Here is a 13224-nt window from a genome sequence, read left to right on the forward strand (position 1 = left end):
TGGAGACAGTTGCACTCTGTTGCCCAGGCTGGAGTGCAGTGGCGCCATCTCAGCACACTGCAACCTCTACCTCCTGGGTTCAAGCGACTCTCCTTCCTTAGCCTCCCCAGTAGCTGGGATTACAGGCACCCGCCACCACACCTGGCTACTTTTTGTATTTTAGTAGAGACAGTATTTCACCATGTTGGCCAGGCTGGTCTTGAACTCCTAAGCTCAAATGATCCACCTGCCTTGGCCTCCAAAATGCTGGAATTACAGGCATAAGCCACCACGCCCGGCCTCTTTTTACTTCTAGGAGATCAACTTTTTTAAGTGACTACATAAGTGAAAACATGTGTGTTTAATTTTCCATGCCTCATTTATTTCACTTAAGATAATGTCTTCTAGTTCTATCCATATTGCTGTGAACAAGAGAATTTTTTCTTTTTTTTTTTGGCGGGGATGGAGTCTTGCTCTGTCGCCCCTGCTGGAGTGCAGTAGTGCGATCTCGGCTCACTGCAACCTCCGCCTCCTGGGTTCAAGTGATTCTCCTGCCTCAGCCTCCCGTGTAGCTGGGATTACAGAGTGCCACCACCCTCAGCTAATTTGTGTATTTTTAGTAGAGAAGGGTTTCGTCATGTTGGCCAGGCTGGTCTCAAACTCCTGACCTCAGGTGATCTGCCTGCCTTGGCCTCCCCAAGTGCTAGGATTACAGGTATGAGCCACTGTGCCCAGTGCCCGAGAATTTCATTCTTTTTAATGGCTGAATAGTATTCCATTGTGTATATATACCACATTTTCTTTATCCATTCATCTGTTGTGGGACACCTAGTTTGATTCCATATCTTGGGTATCATCAATAGTGCTTTGATAAACATGAGAGTACAGATATCTCTTTGATGTATTATTTCCTTTTCTTTGGAAAAATGCCTAGTAGTGGGTAGTTCTATTTGTAGTTCTTTGAGGAACCTTCATACTGTTACTTTCTTTCTTTTTTTTTTAAAGACATAGTCTCGCTCTGTCCCAGGCTGGAGTGCAGTGGTGCGATCTCAGCTCACTGAAGCCTTGACCTCCTGGGTTCAGGCGATCCTCCTGCCTCAGCCCCGAGTAGCTGAGACTACAGGCGCATGCTACCAAGCCCAGCTAATTTTTGTATTTTTAGTAGAAACAGGGTTTTGTCATGTTGACTAGGCTGGTCCCGAACTCCTGACCTCAAGTGATCCACTTGTCCTGGCTTCCCAAAGTGCTGGGATGACAGGCGTGAGCCACTGTGCCCAGCTCATACTGTTCTTTATAGTGGCTATACTGGTTCACATTCCTGGTGTACAAGAGTTCCCTTTTTGCTGCTTCCTCACCAGCATTTGTTATTTTTTGTCTATTTGATAATAGCCATCCTAAGTGGGGTAAGAGGGTGCCTTAGCCCAATTTTGATTTGTATTTCCCTGATAATTAGTGATGTTCAGCATTTTTTCATATATTTGTTAGCCATTTGTATGCCTTCTTTTGAGAAATGTCTGTTCAGATCATTTGCCCATTTAAAAATTGAATTGTTGGCATTTTTTTCTTTTGAGATGTTTGTTTCTTATATATATTCTGGATATTAATCCTTTGTTGGTTCAATAGTTTGCAGATATTTTCTCCCATTCCATAGATTGTCTGTGCTGTTGGTTGTTCCTTTGCTGTGCAGAAGCTTTTTAGTTTGATATAATCCCATTTGTTTATTTTTATCTTATTGTCTATACTTTTCAGATCTTAACTCATAAAATCTTTCCCCACATCAGTGTCCCCTGTGTTTTCTTCTAGTAGTTTTATAGTTTCAGGTCTTACAATTAGGTCTTTGATCCATTTTAAGTTGATTTTCATATGGGGTGAAAGGTGGGAGTCTAGTTTCAGTCTTCTACATGTGAGTGTCCAGTTTCCTAGCACCTAAATTTAAATTTCTAGTCCAATTTTTTTTTCTTATATTCTCATAAGGTGAAAAGAGAAAGCTCTTATTTTTTACATTAATGTGTGATTAGATTTACTTAGTAATGAATGTGATTTTTTTCCTTCCAGAAGAGAAAATGTGATTTTTATTAACTAAGGTAATTTTTCTAGTTTTTTTTTTTTCCTACTACAGTAAGTGAAGTATTTCTTGAGAAGAATACAAATTCTCTACTTTTATTACTGGCAGGTGGAATGTAGTCATGTATTACAAGAATGAATACTTATGAATAGTAATTTGTTTCTCCAGTGTTTACCATATACTAGGGATGATACTTAGTATGTTGCATATTTTGTATCACTTGATCCTTCCAGCATCCTGATGATAACATAGCTACTATTATTATCCCTGTTTTACAGATGAGAAAACTGACATTCAGATAGGTTAAATGATTGATTCAAGGTAACACAGCAAGTGGCAGATTTTAGACTTAAACAACCGTGTCTTCTGACACCTCCAGCGTTTATGTATCTTGTCATTCACTGGTAAAGGAGAGAGTATTTCTGGACTTTTTCAGTAGCTGATATCTGAGCTGTTCCATCAGCCATCTTGATGGCTGGAAGTGCAGAAGAGGATGGGCGAGACTCCATCAGCTCACTAAGATCCTGACTTGGCAAAATAGACTCAGTTTCATGATAGACTAGATGGTGTTGTAATATATAAATCCTACCATTGGGCCTTTTGTGTGTAGTTTGGTAGTGAGTATTGTGTAATTCCCTCCTTCCATTTTCTCACTGACTCTGAAAAGACTCATAAGCCATGATTATTATACTACTTAGTGTGATTGGAAGCACCACATGGTGCAGAACTCTGAACTGAATGATGTAAGTATGGTCAGGTGACTAGTCTTTGGGCCTGAGAAGTTTATTGAGATTGGATGGGATAGGTGTAGGGAAATATAAGGGAAAGAACATTTTTTAATGGCAGAAATTTGCTTTATTTTGTATTTCATAGAAACATTTATAAATTGCCAAATATTTTACCATCATATCAAAAAAAGTAGAATTTCTGAGAGAAGTTTGAGGTCTACCATTTATTCTGCTGGCATTGTAAAGGGATGTGGGTTCTGAAAATAAGTATAGCATGCAAACATCAGTAATGAAAAAGAGACCTACTGCCTGTGACATTCATTTGGTGGAAGAGTTCTGCTGCTTTGAGGTATTTGTAAAACTTAACCAGAGCAAATGTTATTTAGTTCAATTTGGGGGGATAAGGTAACTTAATTTTTTGTTTTGTTTTGTTTTTGAGATAGATCCTCACTCTGTCACCCAGGCTGGAGTCCAGGGGTGTGATCTCGGCTCACTGCAACCTCTGTCTCCTGGGTTCAAGTGATTCTCCTGCCTCAGCCTCCCAAGTCGCTGGGATTACAGGTGCCTGCCACCATGCCTGGCTAATTTTTGTATTTTTAGTAGAAATGGGGTTTCGCCATGTTGGCCAGGCTGGTCTCGAACTCCTGACCTCAGGTGATCCACCCACCTTGGCCTCCCAAAGTGCTGGGATTACAGGCATGAGCCATGCCACCCGGCCAACTTAATGTTTTATAATGTCTTATTTTCTTATTTAACCTCATTATTGGGATGTTGATTTACAGTGAAGAATCCATTGCATTAGTAAGGGTGATACCATAGTATTTTGCTTCCTGGGTGAACTAGCTTTGCTGATTTCTGTTTGTTAACTAGGCCTTTTGATATTTTTGTAGACAATCTGCTTCATCTTGATTCTGCGGCATTCCAAACTGTGGTATCCTTGGGGGCTCTCTTAACATTGCTATGGTGCAGAAGATTTAAAATCAGGTATGGCTGTGGGGCCAGAAGTCCCTCAGTGAAATTCTCAACTTAAATCTGCCTTATACTCTCTGATTTATCATTTGGGTTTCTTTTTTTGTGGTGGCCTTTTAGCTGATGTTCACAAGGAATAGAGTCACGTGATGTATGAAGGGAAACATATACACTTCTCTGAGGTTGACAATAAGCCCTTGTGCTCATATAGCCCCAAACTGTGCAAGCAGAGGCGACTCAACGGCTACGCCTTCTGTATCAGACACGTTCTGGAGGACAAGACTGCCCCCTTCAAGCAATGTGAATATGTGGCCAAGTATAACAGCCAACGCTGCACCAACCCCATCCCCAAATCAGAGGATCGTAGGTAAGGGCTAATCATGAGACTCAATCCTTGATTTCATTAACAGGTTTGGAATTTTTTTCTTTTCTTGTTTTTTCTTCTCTTTTCTCCTGTTCCTCATTTCTCCCTCCCTCCCTTCCTCCACTTATATAAATATTGAATTCTGGGGGTAATCTAAGTAAACTATGGAATACTTTTAAAGATGACATATGGCAGTTTTTAAAAATAGAGTAATACATTTGGGGGATTACTTAAAATATATTTGAGTGTCTTCTTTTTAATTGATTTCATGGACTTCTAGAATTTTTAAAAGATTTTTTTTTCCCTCAAAGTTGCTGCTTGAAGTCTTAAAACGGATTTGTTTGGTTTGTGGCCTTATAAAGTAATTCCTGATTCTCTACCTAGTTTTCTCATTTGCCTAAATGAGAGAAATTTTAAGAACTAATTAGGTGTTGTAATTAATGATAGTAATTTTGGAGTTTAAAATCTATGCCTAGAAGTTAGTAAAGGATATATACTTAAAAACATTTTTTTAAACTACTTGGCTCATTTAGATTTATTTTCTATCAGACTTCTCACGAGTGTTTGGCATGTTTTATAACCTTACCTTTTTTGGTTAAAAAGTGTTCCAAATAGAGTATGTTTACCATAATTTGGAAACACTATTTTCACATTAAGGGTCCGTTTTGCCACTAGAATGATGAGTTTATGCTTTGCTGACTGGAATTGTGTTTAAAGGAGTCTTATACTGGTTATTCATCTTTCATATTGTTAGGAAAATTTACACTATCTTTCATATATAATCTCTTCTCCGTGCCTCTTTTTCTTCAGTTCTCCAGAAACTATATAGATCATTGTGGGACTTCATGGAGAGATACATGCTTGTTTCCCAAAAGTTTCAAGATACTTGTTATCTCTAGGTAGAAAATTTGAATCTTAAAACATACACACAACCTTCATCCATGTTTCTATACATTAGCAAATGTGACTTGCATAAATTGCTTGGACAGGAATCAGATATTTTATGTCATGAATACTTTTTATGCTTGCAGTATGAAATAAATAATTTGTGTTGGTGGAGATCTCACCAAAATGAGTACAAATAGTTTAATGGGGATTTAGGGAATACTCTTTTAGAATTTCTAATGAGCACTTAAGGCTTCAGATTACAATACCTGAAAGTTAGAAACAGCTGCTTAGTGGGGCAAGAAATAAAATTTTAATCTCAGGTGAGAAAGGGACCTGTGTATTAGGCTAAATATATCTATCTAGTTAGTTTTTAGCAGACTGAAAATGGTAATTTCTTACTGCTGCCTTTTTTTAACTTGAAGAATGGATGAGCTTGGATTAATTTTTTTTTCTATCAAGCCCCATTGTAAACACATTTCTAAAATTTTGTCTTAAAATCAGCTTATCATGGTTACAGTTGTCAGTGTTGGATTTATTTTCAGTTGAGCCAAAGCAGGAATTATCTTAATAGCAGCAAGCACTGAGTGTGATGGCTCACACCTGTAATCCCAGCACTTTTGGAGCTCAAGGCGGTGGATCGCTTGAGCTTAGGAGTTCAAGACCAGCCTGAGCAACATGACAAAACCCCATCTCTACAAAAAATACAAAAATTAGCCAGGTGTGGTGGTACACGCCTGGAATCCCAGCTACTTGGGAGGCTGAGATGGGAGGATTGATTTAGCCCAGGAGGTCGAGGCTGCAGTGAGCAGTAATTGTGCCCCTGTACTCCAGCTTGGGCAATTGAACAAGACCCCATATCCAAAAAAAAAAAAAAAAAAGCGAGACTTCAAGTGAGAGTCCTTATGAATTTCTTCAAAATATTCTCTGACGCAACTGTATTCACCTTTGTCTTTGAAATAGTTTGCTCTTTTGAGAATAAGATAAGGGAAAGGACTTTCATGTTTCTATCTCAAGAGAAACTGTGCTTAGTAAGTGCTAAGTTGTTTTTTTTTTGATGGCGTCTCACTCTGTTGCCCAGGCTGGAGTGCAGTGGTGTGATCTCGGCTCACTGCGAACTCTGCCTCCTGCGTTCAGGCAATTCTCCTGCACCAGCCTCCCCAGTAGCTGGGATTACAGGTGCACACTACCACACCTGGCTAATTTTTGTATTTTTAGTAGAGATGAGGTTTCACCATGTTGGCCAGGATGGTCTTGAACTCCTGACCTCAAGTGATCCGCCCACTTCTGCCTGCCAAAGTGATGGGATTACAGACATGAGCCACTTCGCCCAGCCGTAAGTACTAAGTTATAAATTTGTCTTTCTTTTCTTTTTTTTCTTTGAGATGGGGTCTCATTCTGCTGCCCAGGCTGGAGTGCAGTGGCATGATTGTAGCTCGCTACAGCCTTGAACTTCGGGCTTCGAATGATCCTCTTGCCTCAGTCTCCCGAGTAGCTAGGACTACAGGCACAAGCCACGTGGCCAGCTGAGTTTTGAAAAATTTTTGTGGAGATGGAGCCTTACTAGGTTGCCTAGGCTTCTTTCGAACTCCTGGCTTCAAGCAATCCCCCTGATTTGGCCTCCCAAAGTGTTGGGATTATAGACATGAGCCACCATGTCAGGCCAAATTTATTCTTTATTAAATTTTTTCCTGTTCTTGGAAAACTTTTTGGTTAGTGCAATTATCCCAGCTGCCTCTTTCTTTGCTGGCCATTGCTTTGTGAATCTGTTCTGTTTTAAGATATGTATGGGACCTACCTCAAACCTGCTAGGGAAGCACATGTGTGTGTGCGTGCACACACACAGTGTAGATTCTCTTTGCTGGCTAGAAATCTTTTTCTCTTTTTCAGTGACTGCACATGACAAAGAAAGCTTTTTCTTAAGAGGCCTGTCTTAAAGAGTGCCTCTGATAGATGTATTTCTAAGACGAAGCAACAAAATACACATATTTTGTGTGTATGTGAGATTTTCTGACTATTTGGTGAATCTGTATTTTTAGCAATTACTAAAAAAACATTTTTATGATGAAGCCCAGTGAATTTGAGGATTGACATTTTTTACTTTAGTGGTCTTTTCCCAAACTGTGTTTGTAGAGCTATCACCTATATGCTACAATAAAAATAGGTTCTCTTTTGTTTTTGTTTTTGTTTTTTGAGGCTGAGTTTCACTCTGTTGCCCAGGCTGGAGTGCAGTGGCACAGTCTCAGCTCACTGCAGCCTCCACCTCATGGGTTCGAGGGATTTTCCTGCCTCAGCCTCACAAGTAGCTGGAATTACAGGTTCCCGCCACCACACCCCACTAATTTTTGTATTTTTAGTAGAGATGGTGTTTCGTCAGGTTGGCCAGGCTGGTCTCAAACTACTGACCTCAAGTGATCCACCCGCCTCGGCCTCCCAAAGTGCTGGGATTATAGGCATGAGCCACCTTGCCCGGCTGGTTCTGTTTTCTTCGATTTTTTTTTTTTTTTTTTTTTAAACTGAGACAGGGTCTTGCTGTGTTGCTCAGGCCAATCTTGAACTCCTGGCCTCAAGGAATCCTCTTGCCTTGGCCTCCCAAAGTGCTGGGATTACAGACATGAGCCACCGCGTTTGGCCCTGGGTTTCATTTTCAAATAACTTTGGGAAACACTGCCAGATGGGTACATTTTCCTCTTGGATCTTCATAATGTACGATATACAAAGTGCTTTGAGTAGTTACACATCAGTAACAAAAAACAAAATCCTTCTTTAATTTTGTTTAAGCCAGCATTTTCCAAATTTATGTAAGCATGGAGTGGTGGGTTTTTTTTGTTTGTTTGTTTTTGAGACAGAGTCTTACTCTGTCTCCCAGGCTGGAATGCAGTGGTGCAGTCTCAGCTCACTGCAACCTCTGCCCCTGGGTTCAAGCGATTCTTGTGCCTGAGTCTCCCGAGTAGCTGGGTTTACAGGCATCTACCATCATATCCTGCTGATTTTTGTATTTTTAGTAGAGATGGGGTTTCGCCGTGTTGGCCAAACTGGTCTCGAGCTCCTGGCCTCAGGTGATCCACTTGCCTTGGCCTCCCAAAGTGCTGGGATTACAGGTGTGAGTCACTGCACCTGGCCCTTTTATAGGTTTTAAAAATAGCATGAAGAGTGTGAAGACCACAATAAATACCTACCTTTTCAATACCCACACAGATGAAAATTCACAAGCATCAAGACCATCCAGGAAAACATGATATCAACAAATGAAATAAATAAGACACCAAGGACCAATTCTGGAAAAACAGAGATATGTGATCTCTCAGACAGAGAATTCGAAATAGCAGTTTTGAACTTAATTTTGCTCATTTTTTTTTTTTTTTTAAAGTTTCCACAGGAAAAGTCCATGTCAAGATGGCATCACTGGTGAATTCTCTCAAGCATTTTAAAAAATTATTTTTATTTTATTTTTCCATAAGTTACTGAGGTACAGGTGGTATTTGGTTACATGAATAAGTTCTTTAGTGGTGATTTGTGAGATTCTGGTGCACCAATCACCCAAACAATATACTTGCTCGTTGTTGAAGACTAATGAGAGTCTTCATGAACTTTGATTTTAGTTGGTCTTAGCTCTGACTCTTTCCAGCTGGAAAGAGTCTCAGACAAGTTAATCAATTTCTATAAAGCTTAGTTTCCTCGTGTGCATTAAGGGCATTATTTTAGTGCCTACAGCAGGTAGATACTACAGGAGATAATTCGTGTACTTACATCTGGCTACTGAAAAAGACATTTCACCTATAACCCCATGAGTCATCTTTTACTTTCTTGTTTCATTCTCTCTTTCCTTCTGTCTCTTTCTCTCTCTCTGTATATATGTGTCTAAAGCACAGTAGACACTTGACATTCTTGAGGGTTTTATGTCATGAGAGCTTTGTGAATCTCCAAATACCTTAATGGCCTTAGAAAATATATATATTTTTCTCTATAAGAGAATTTTAAGTGATGTTTTAGACTCTTGATGAGTTACTTTGTATGCTATGAATAGAGAATAACAAAGCCATGTGAGAAGCAATAGCTGAGCAGTTATCCAGGGCCACTCAGTCACTGAATGACTTGCTTCTGTCTGGCCACCCCGTGCATGTACAGTTCACATATTTGCCTCATCAAAATTACACTGACTTTGAGGATTGCTTGAAAGTAGTAGAGGTTTGCATGTTAAGTCGCTGGCTGCCAAGAGTCACTATAGTGATGCAGTTTGTAACGTATTAGGATTCGTACGTAGTTTTATGTTCTACTTTAAAAAATATGTATCATGACTATTTTCCCATGTATCTGTGTATTTTAAAGGTACTGCAACAGCCACCTGCAGGTACTTGGCTTTATCCCGAAAAAAGAGAGGAAGAAAAAGAATGATCCTATAGATGAGGTGAAGGTCAGGCACCAGATGGATACCATGGCCTTTAGCCTGACAGTGCCCACGTTGGCCTTGAAGATGCCCAACGGACTGGATGGAATGTCCCTCTCTCCACCTGGGGCAAGGGTCCCTCTCCACTACCTGGAAACTGAGTTGGAAGACCCATTTGCTTTCAACGAGGAAGATGATGACCTAAAGAAAGGGGCAACTGTGAGAAAGAAGTTGCAGAGCAAGTTGGCCCAGAATCGGCAGCGCCAGAGAGAGACAGAGATTTTAAAAGTTCGACAAGAGCACTTTAGTCCCCCTCCTGCACCTTCACAGCAGCAGCCTCCGCAGCAGCACTCCCACCTGTCACCTTTATCCACTTCTTTAAAACCTCCAGCGCCACCGCAGGGTTCAGTCTGCAAGTCACCTCAACCTCAGAACACCAGCCTACCAATGCAGGGAGTGGCACCCACCACACACACTATAGCACAAGCACGGCAGTTGTCTCACAAGAGGCCTCTGCCCCTCCTGCCATCCAGTAGGGCTCCCACTGTGGACCCACCCAGGACTGACCGGATCCTCATGAAAGCCACAGCCTTCTCTCCACACTTCTCATGTATAAGCCGACTGCAGAGACTGGTGAAACTGTGCACCCAGAAACATCAGTTGGACACTGATCTGTTTCCCCATTTAGGTGAGTTATCTATTTTATCGTATCATAGATACATAATATGACAGAATGTGTTCTGTTGTGTGGAGCTTCCCTTTCATAATCACCCCATATGTGATGGGGGTGGAATCACAATGGGGCAGAGCGGTGCAATGAAAGATTCTGTATTTAGGTAGACCACCTTAAAATAAACACAGTCATCCCTCTACATGTGTGGTGGATTGGTTCCTGGACTTCCCTCAGGTACCAAAATTTGAGGATGCTCAAGTTCCTGATATAAAACAGCATAGTATTTGCACATAACCTATGCACATCCTCTCATATTCTTTAAATAATCTCTAGATTATTTATAATACCTAATATAATGTAAATGCTATGAAAACAATTGTTATACTGTATTGTTTAGGGAATAATGACAAGAAAAAAAGTCTGTATATGTTCAGTACAAATGTAATCTTTTTCCTCAAATATTTCTGATCAGCGATTGGCTGAATCCACAAATGTGGATCCCATGGATACAGAGGGCCAACACTGGAGGGCGTAATACTTGCTGAACAGGATACAGAAATAGGAGTTGGGAATTTAGAATTCCACACATAGCTTTTATTTGTAGTGATAGGAGCATTAAAAGACAGTTGTGTTTGGTTGTATGCTTTTATGAGTTTAGCACCTGTGCATCCAGTGAAGTTCTTTGCGTGTCTTATTCTAGGAATGATCATAGCATTGTTGATACCTGCTGACAGTTTTAAAACATTTTTTCCTGTTTAAAAAATTCGCAAGGCAGTACCTGTTAATGATTTAAAAGTGAGAAAATACAGGGAAAACTTGTAATTTAATGTAGTCACATGTCTGTTTTTCTTTTGTTGCTTCTGAATTTCCTGTCTTGTTGAAGAAAACTTCCTCGATTCCAAGTTTATACAGATATCCTATGTTTTCTATTAATAGTTGGATTGGTTTTTATCATTTAAACCTTTAATTCAGTTGAAATTTATTCTCAAATGCAATATGAGCTATGATTTTCACTTCAGGAAAAATTATTTGCATAATGTGACAGCAATAGAAATATGAGCAAAGATAGAACATGAAGAGATGTGAATAGTCAGTAAACAAATGAATACCTCAATCCTCTCAGCAGGCAGGAAATACAAATTAAAGCGACAATGAATTACCAGATTGGCTAAAATGATATCCATTGTTGGTCAGGGTCAGGATATGGTATCTCGTACATTGCTGGTGAGTAATTTAGCAATATCTACTAATTTAAAATGTATGTATAGGCTGGGCTTAGTGGCTCATACCTGTAATCCCAGCACTTTGGGAGGCTGAGGTGGGCAGATCACCTGAGGTCAGGAATTTGAGACCAGCCTGGCCAACATGGTGAAACCCTGTCTCTACTAAAAGTGCAAAAAAATAGCCAGGTGTGGTGGTGCACACCTGAAGTCCCAGCTACTTGAGAGGCTGAGGTGGGAGAATTGCTTGAACCCGGGAGGTGGAGGCTGCAGTGAGTCGAGATTGCGCCACTGCACTCCAGCCTGGGTGACAGAGTGAGACCCTGTCTCAAACAAACAAACAAACAAACAAACAAAATATATTTGTAGCCAGTGGACTCACTTTAGGGGCACTATCCTGTGGATTAAAAAAATCAAAATGTGAGGATGTATGTGCAAGGATGTTCACTGAAACATTGTTCGCAGCATTAAAAACCTGCAAAGCAACAATTATTGATAGGAAACCTTGACTAAACTATGGTTCTTATGTGTTTTATGAAATATTATGTAGCAGACTGGGTGCAATGGCTCATACCTGTAATCTTAGCACTTTGGGAGGCCGAGGTGGGAGGATCACTTGAGCTCAGAAGTTCAAGATCAATCTGGGCGACACAGTAAGACCTCATCTCATTATATTAAAAAAAGAAAAAGAAAAGAAAAGAAAGAAATATTATACAGCTATTAAAAAGAATGAGTGAGGCCGGGCATGGTGGCTCACGCCTGTAATCTCAGCACTTTGAGAGGCTGAGGCCGGTGAATCACCTGAGGTCAGGAGTTCGAGACCAGCCTGGCCAATATGGCAACACCCTATCTCTACTAAAAATACAAAAATTAGTTTGGTGCATGGTGGTGCGTACCTGTAATCCCAGCTACTTGGGAGGCTGAGGCAGGAAAATTGCTTGAACCCAGGAAGTGGAGGTTGCAGTGAGCCGAGATTGTGCCATTGCACTCCAGCGTGGGCAACAAGAGCGAAACTCCATCTCAAAAAAAAAAAGGAAAATGATATCTGTATCTTTTGACCGGGATGTGTCCATGGTATGTTAAAAAGTAGAAAAAAAAATCAAGAGGTAATTATTATCCCATTTTGGTAAACATAAACAAAGTAAATAAACAGGGGATATCAGTATATTTATTGATTAAGTATATGACTGTTTGCCTGATTGGTGTGAGCAAAGGTAAAAGTATAAAAGGATATATATTTCCAGGCTGTTAACATCAGCTACCCTAGGGAGGATGGAATTGGACAGGATGTATTTTATAGGAGATGGGAGTGGTGACTTTTCTTACAGCTTTTTGTTGTTTAACCTGTTGTTTAACCATCTGTGACTTTTTGTGATTAAAATACAAAAGTTAAAAAATTTATAAACAAAAATAATAAAACACTCCAAGCCATATTAATACCCATTTGTTAATACCTTGATATATTCTTTCCAATATATAAAATTGGGTTCTTACTATACATGCTGTTTCGTAACCTGTTTTAAAATTTTTCATACTAATGTATTTTCAAGTTGGTAATTTTTAATATACAGTGTAATTTATCATGACTGAATTCTGTCTTCCATTTAAGTTGTATCCAGTTTATGTCCTTGTAAACTGTCGTAGATGTATATAGCCTTAAAGTAAAACAATTATTGCCACATCTTTAATTTTTTTCTTCAAATAGATTGTTAATTCAGCCTAAAAGTGGAATTGCTGATTCAAAGCTTTAGCTTTTAAAAAAAACAAAAAAAGTTTTGATATATGTTGCCAAATTTTTCTTCAGAATTATTTTGTCAGCTTATCTTCTTTAAGCAGTGTGTGAAAAATCCAGTTTCTCTAAATCTTTTATCAGCCCTGGGTAGTATTATTATGTTATTATTGCCTTTGCAAATTAGATAGAAAATCTGCTTAAATTTACATATCTTAGTGTTTC

At 39.6% G+C, this 13224-nt stretch overlaps 1 protein-coding gene across 2 annotated transcripts in view; it reads left to right on the forward strand.

The window, feature by feature from the left end:
- The window catches only part of INO80D (INO80 complex subunit D), a 105868-nt gene that overhangs the window by 24658 nt on the left and 67986 nt on the right, over positions 1–13224 (forward strand). The window contains exons 2-5 of one of the 2 annotated variants that reach the window (XM_011992465.1): positions 3216–3333; positions 3663–3756; positions 3862–4108; positions 9320–10065. In XM_011992465.1, coding sequence (XP_011847855.1) covers positions 3891–4108; positions 9320–10065 — 964 coding nt within the window. In that variant the 5' untranslated portion in view covers positions 3216–3333; positions 3663–3756; positions 3862–3890. The remainder of the gene's footprint in view (positions 1–3215; positions 3334–3662; positions 3757–3861; positions 4109–9319; positions 10066–13224) is intronic. The other variant, XM_011992464.1, reaches the window with a different exon arrangement.

The sequence above is a fragment of the Mandrillus leucophaeus genome, unplaced genomic scaffold, assembly GCF_000951045.1.
Source record: "Mandrillus leucophaeus isolate KB7577 unplaced genomic scaffold, Mleu.le_1.0 Scaffold411, whole genome shotgun sequence".
Lineage (NCBI taxonomy): Eukaryota > Metazoa > Chordata > Mammalia > Primates > Cercopithecidae > Mandrillus > Mandrillus leucophaeus.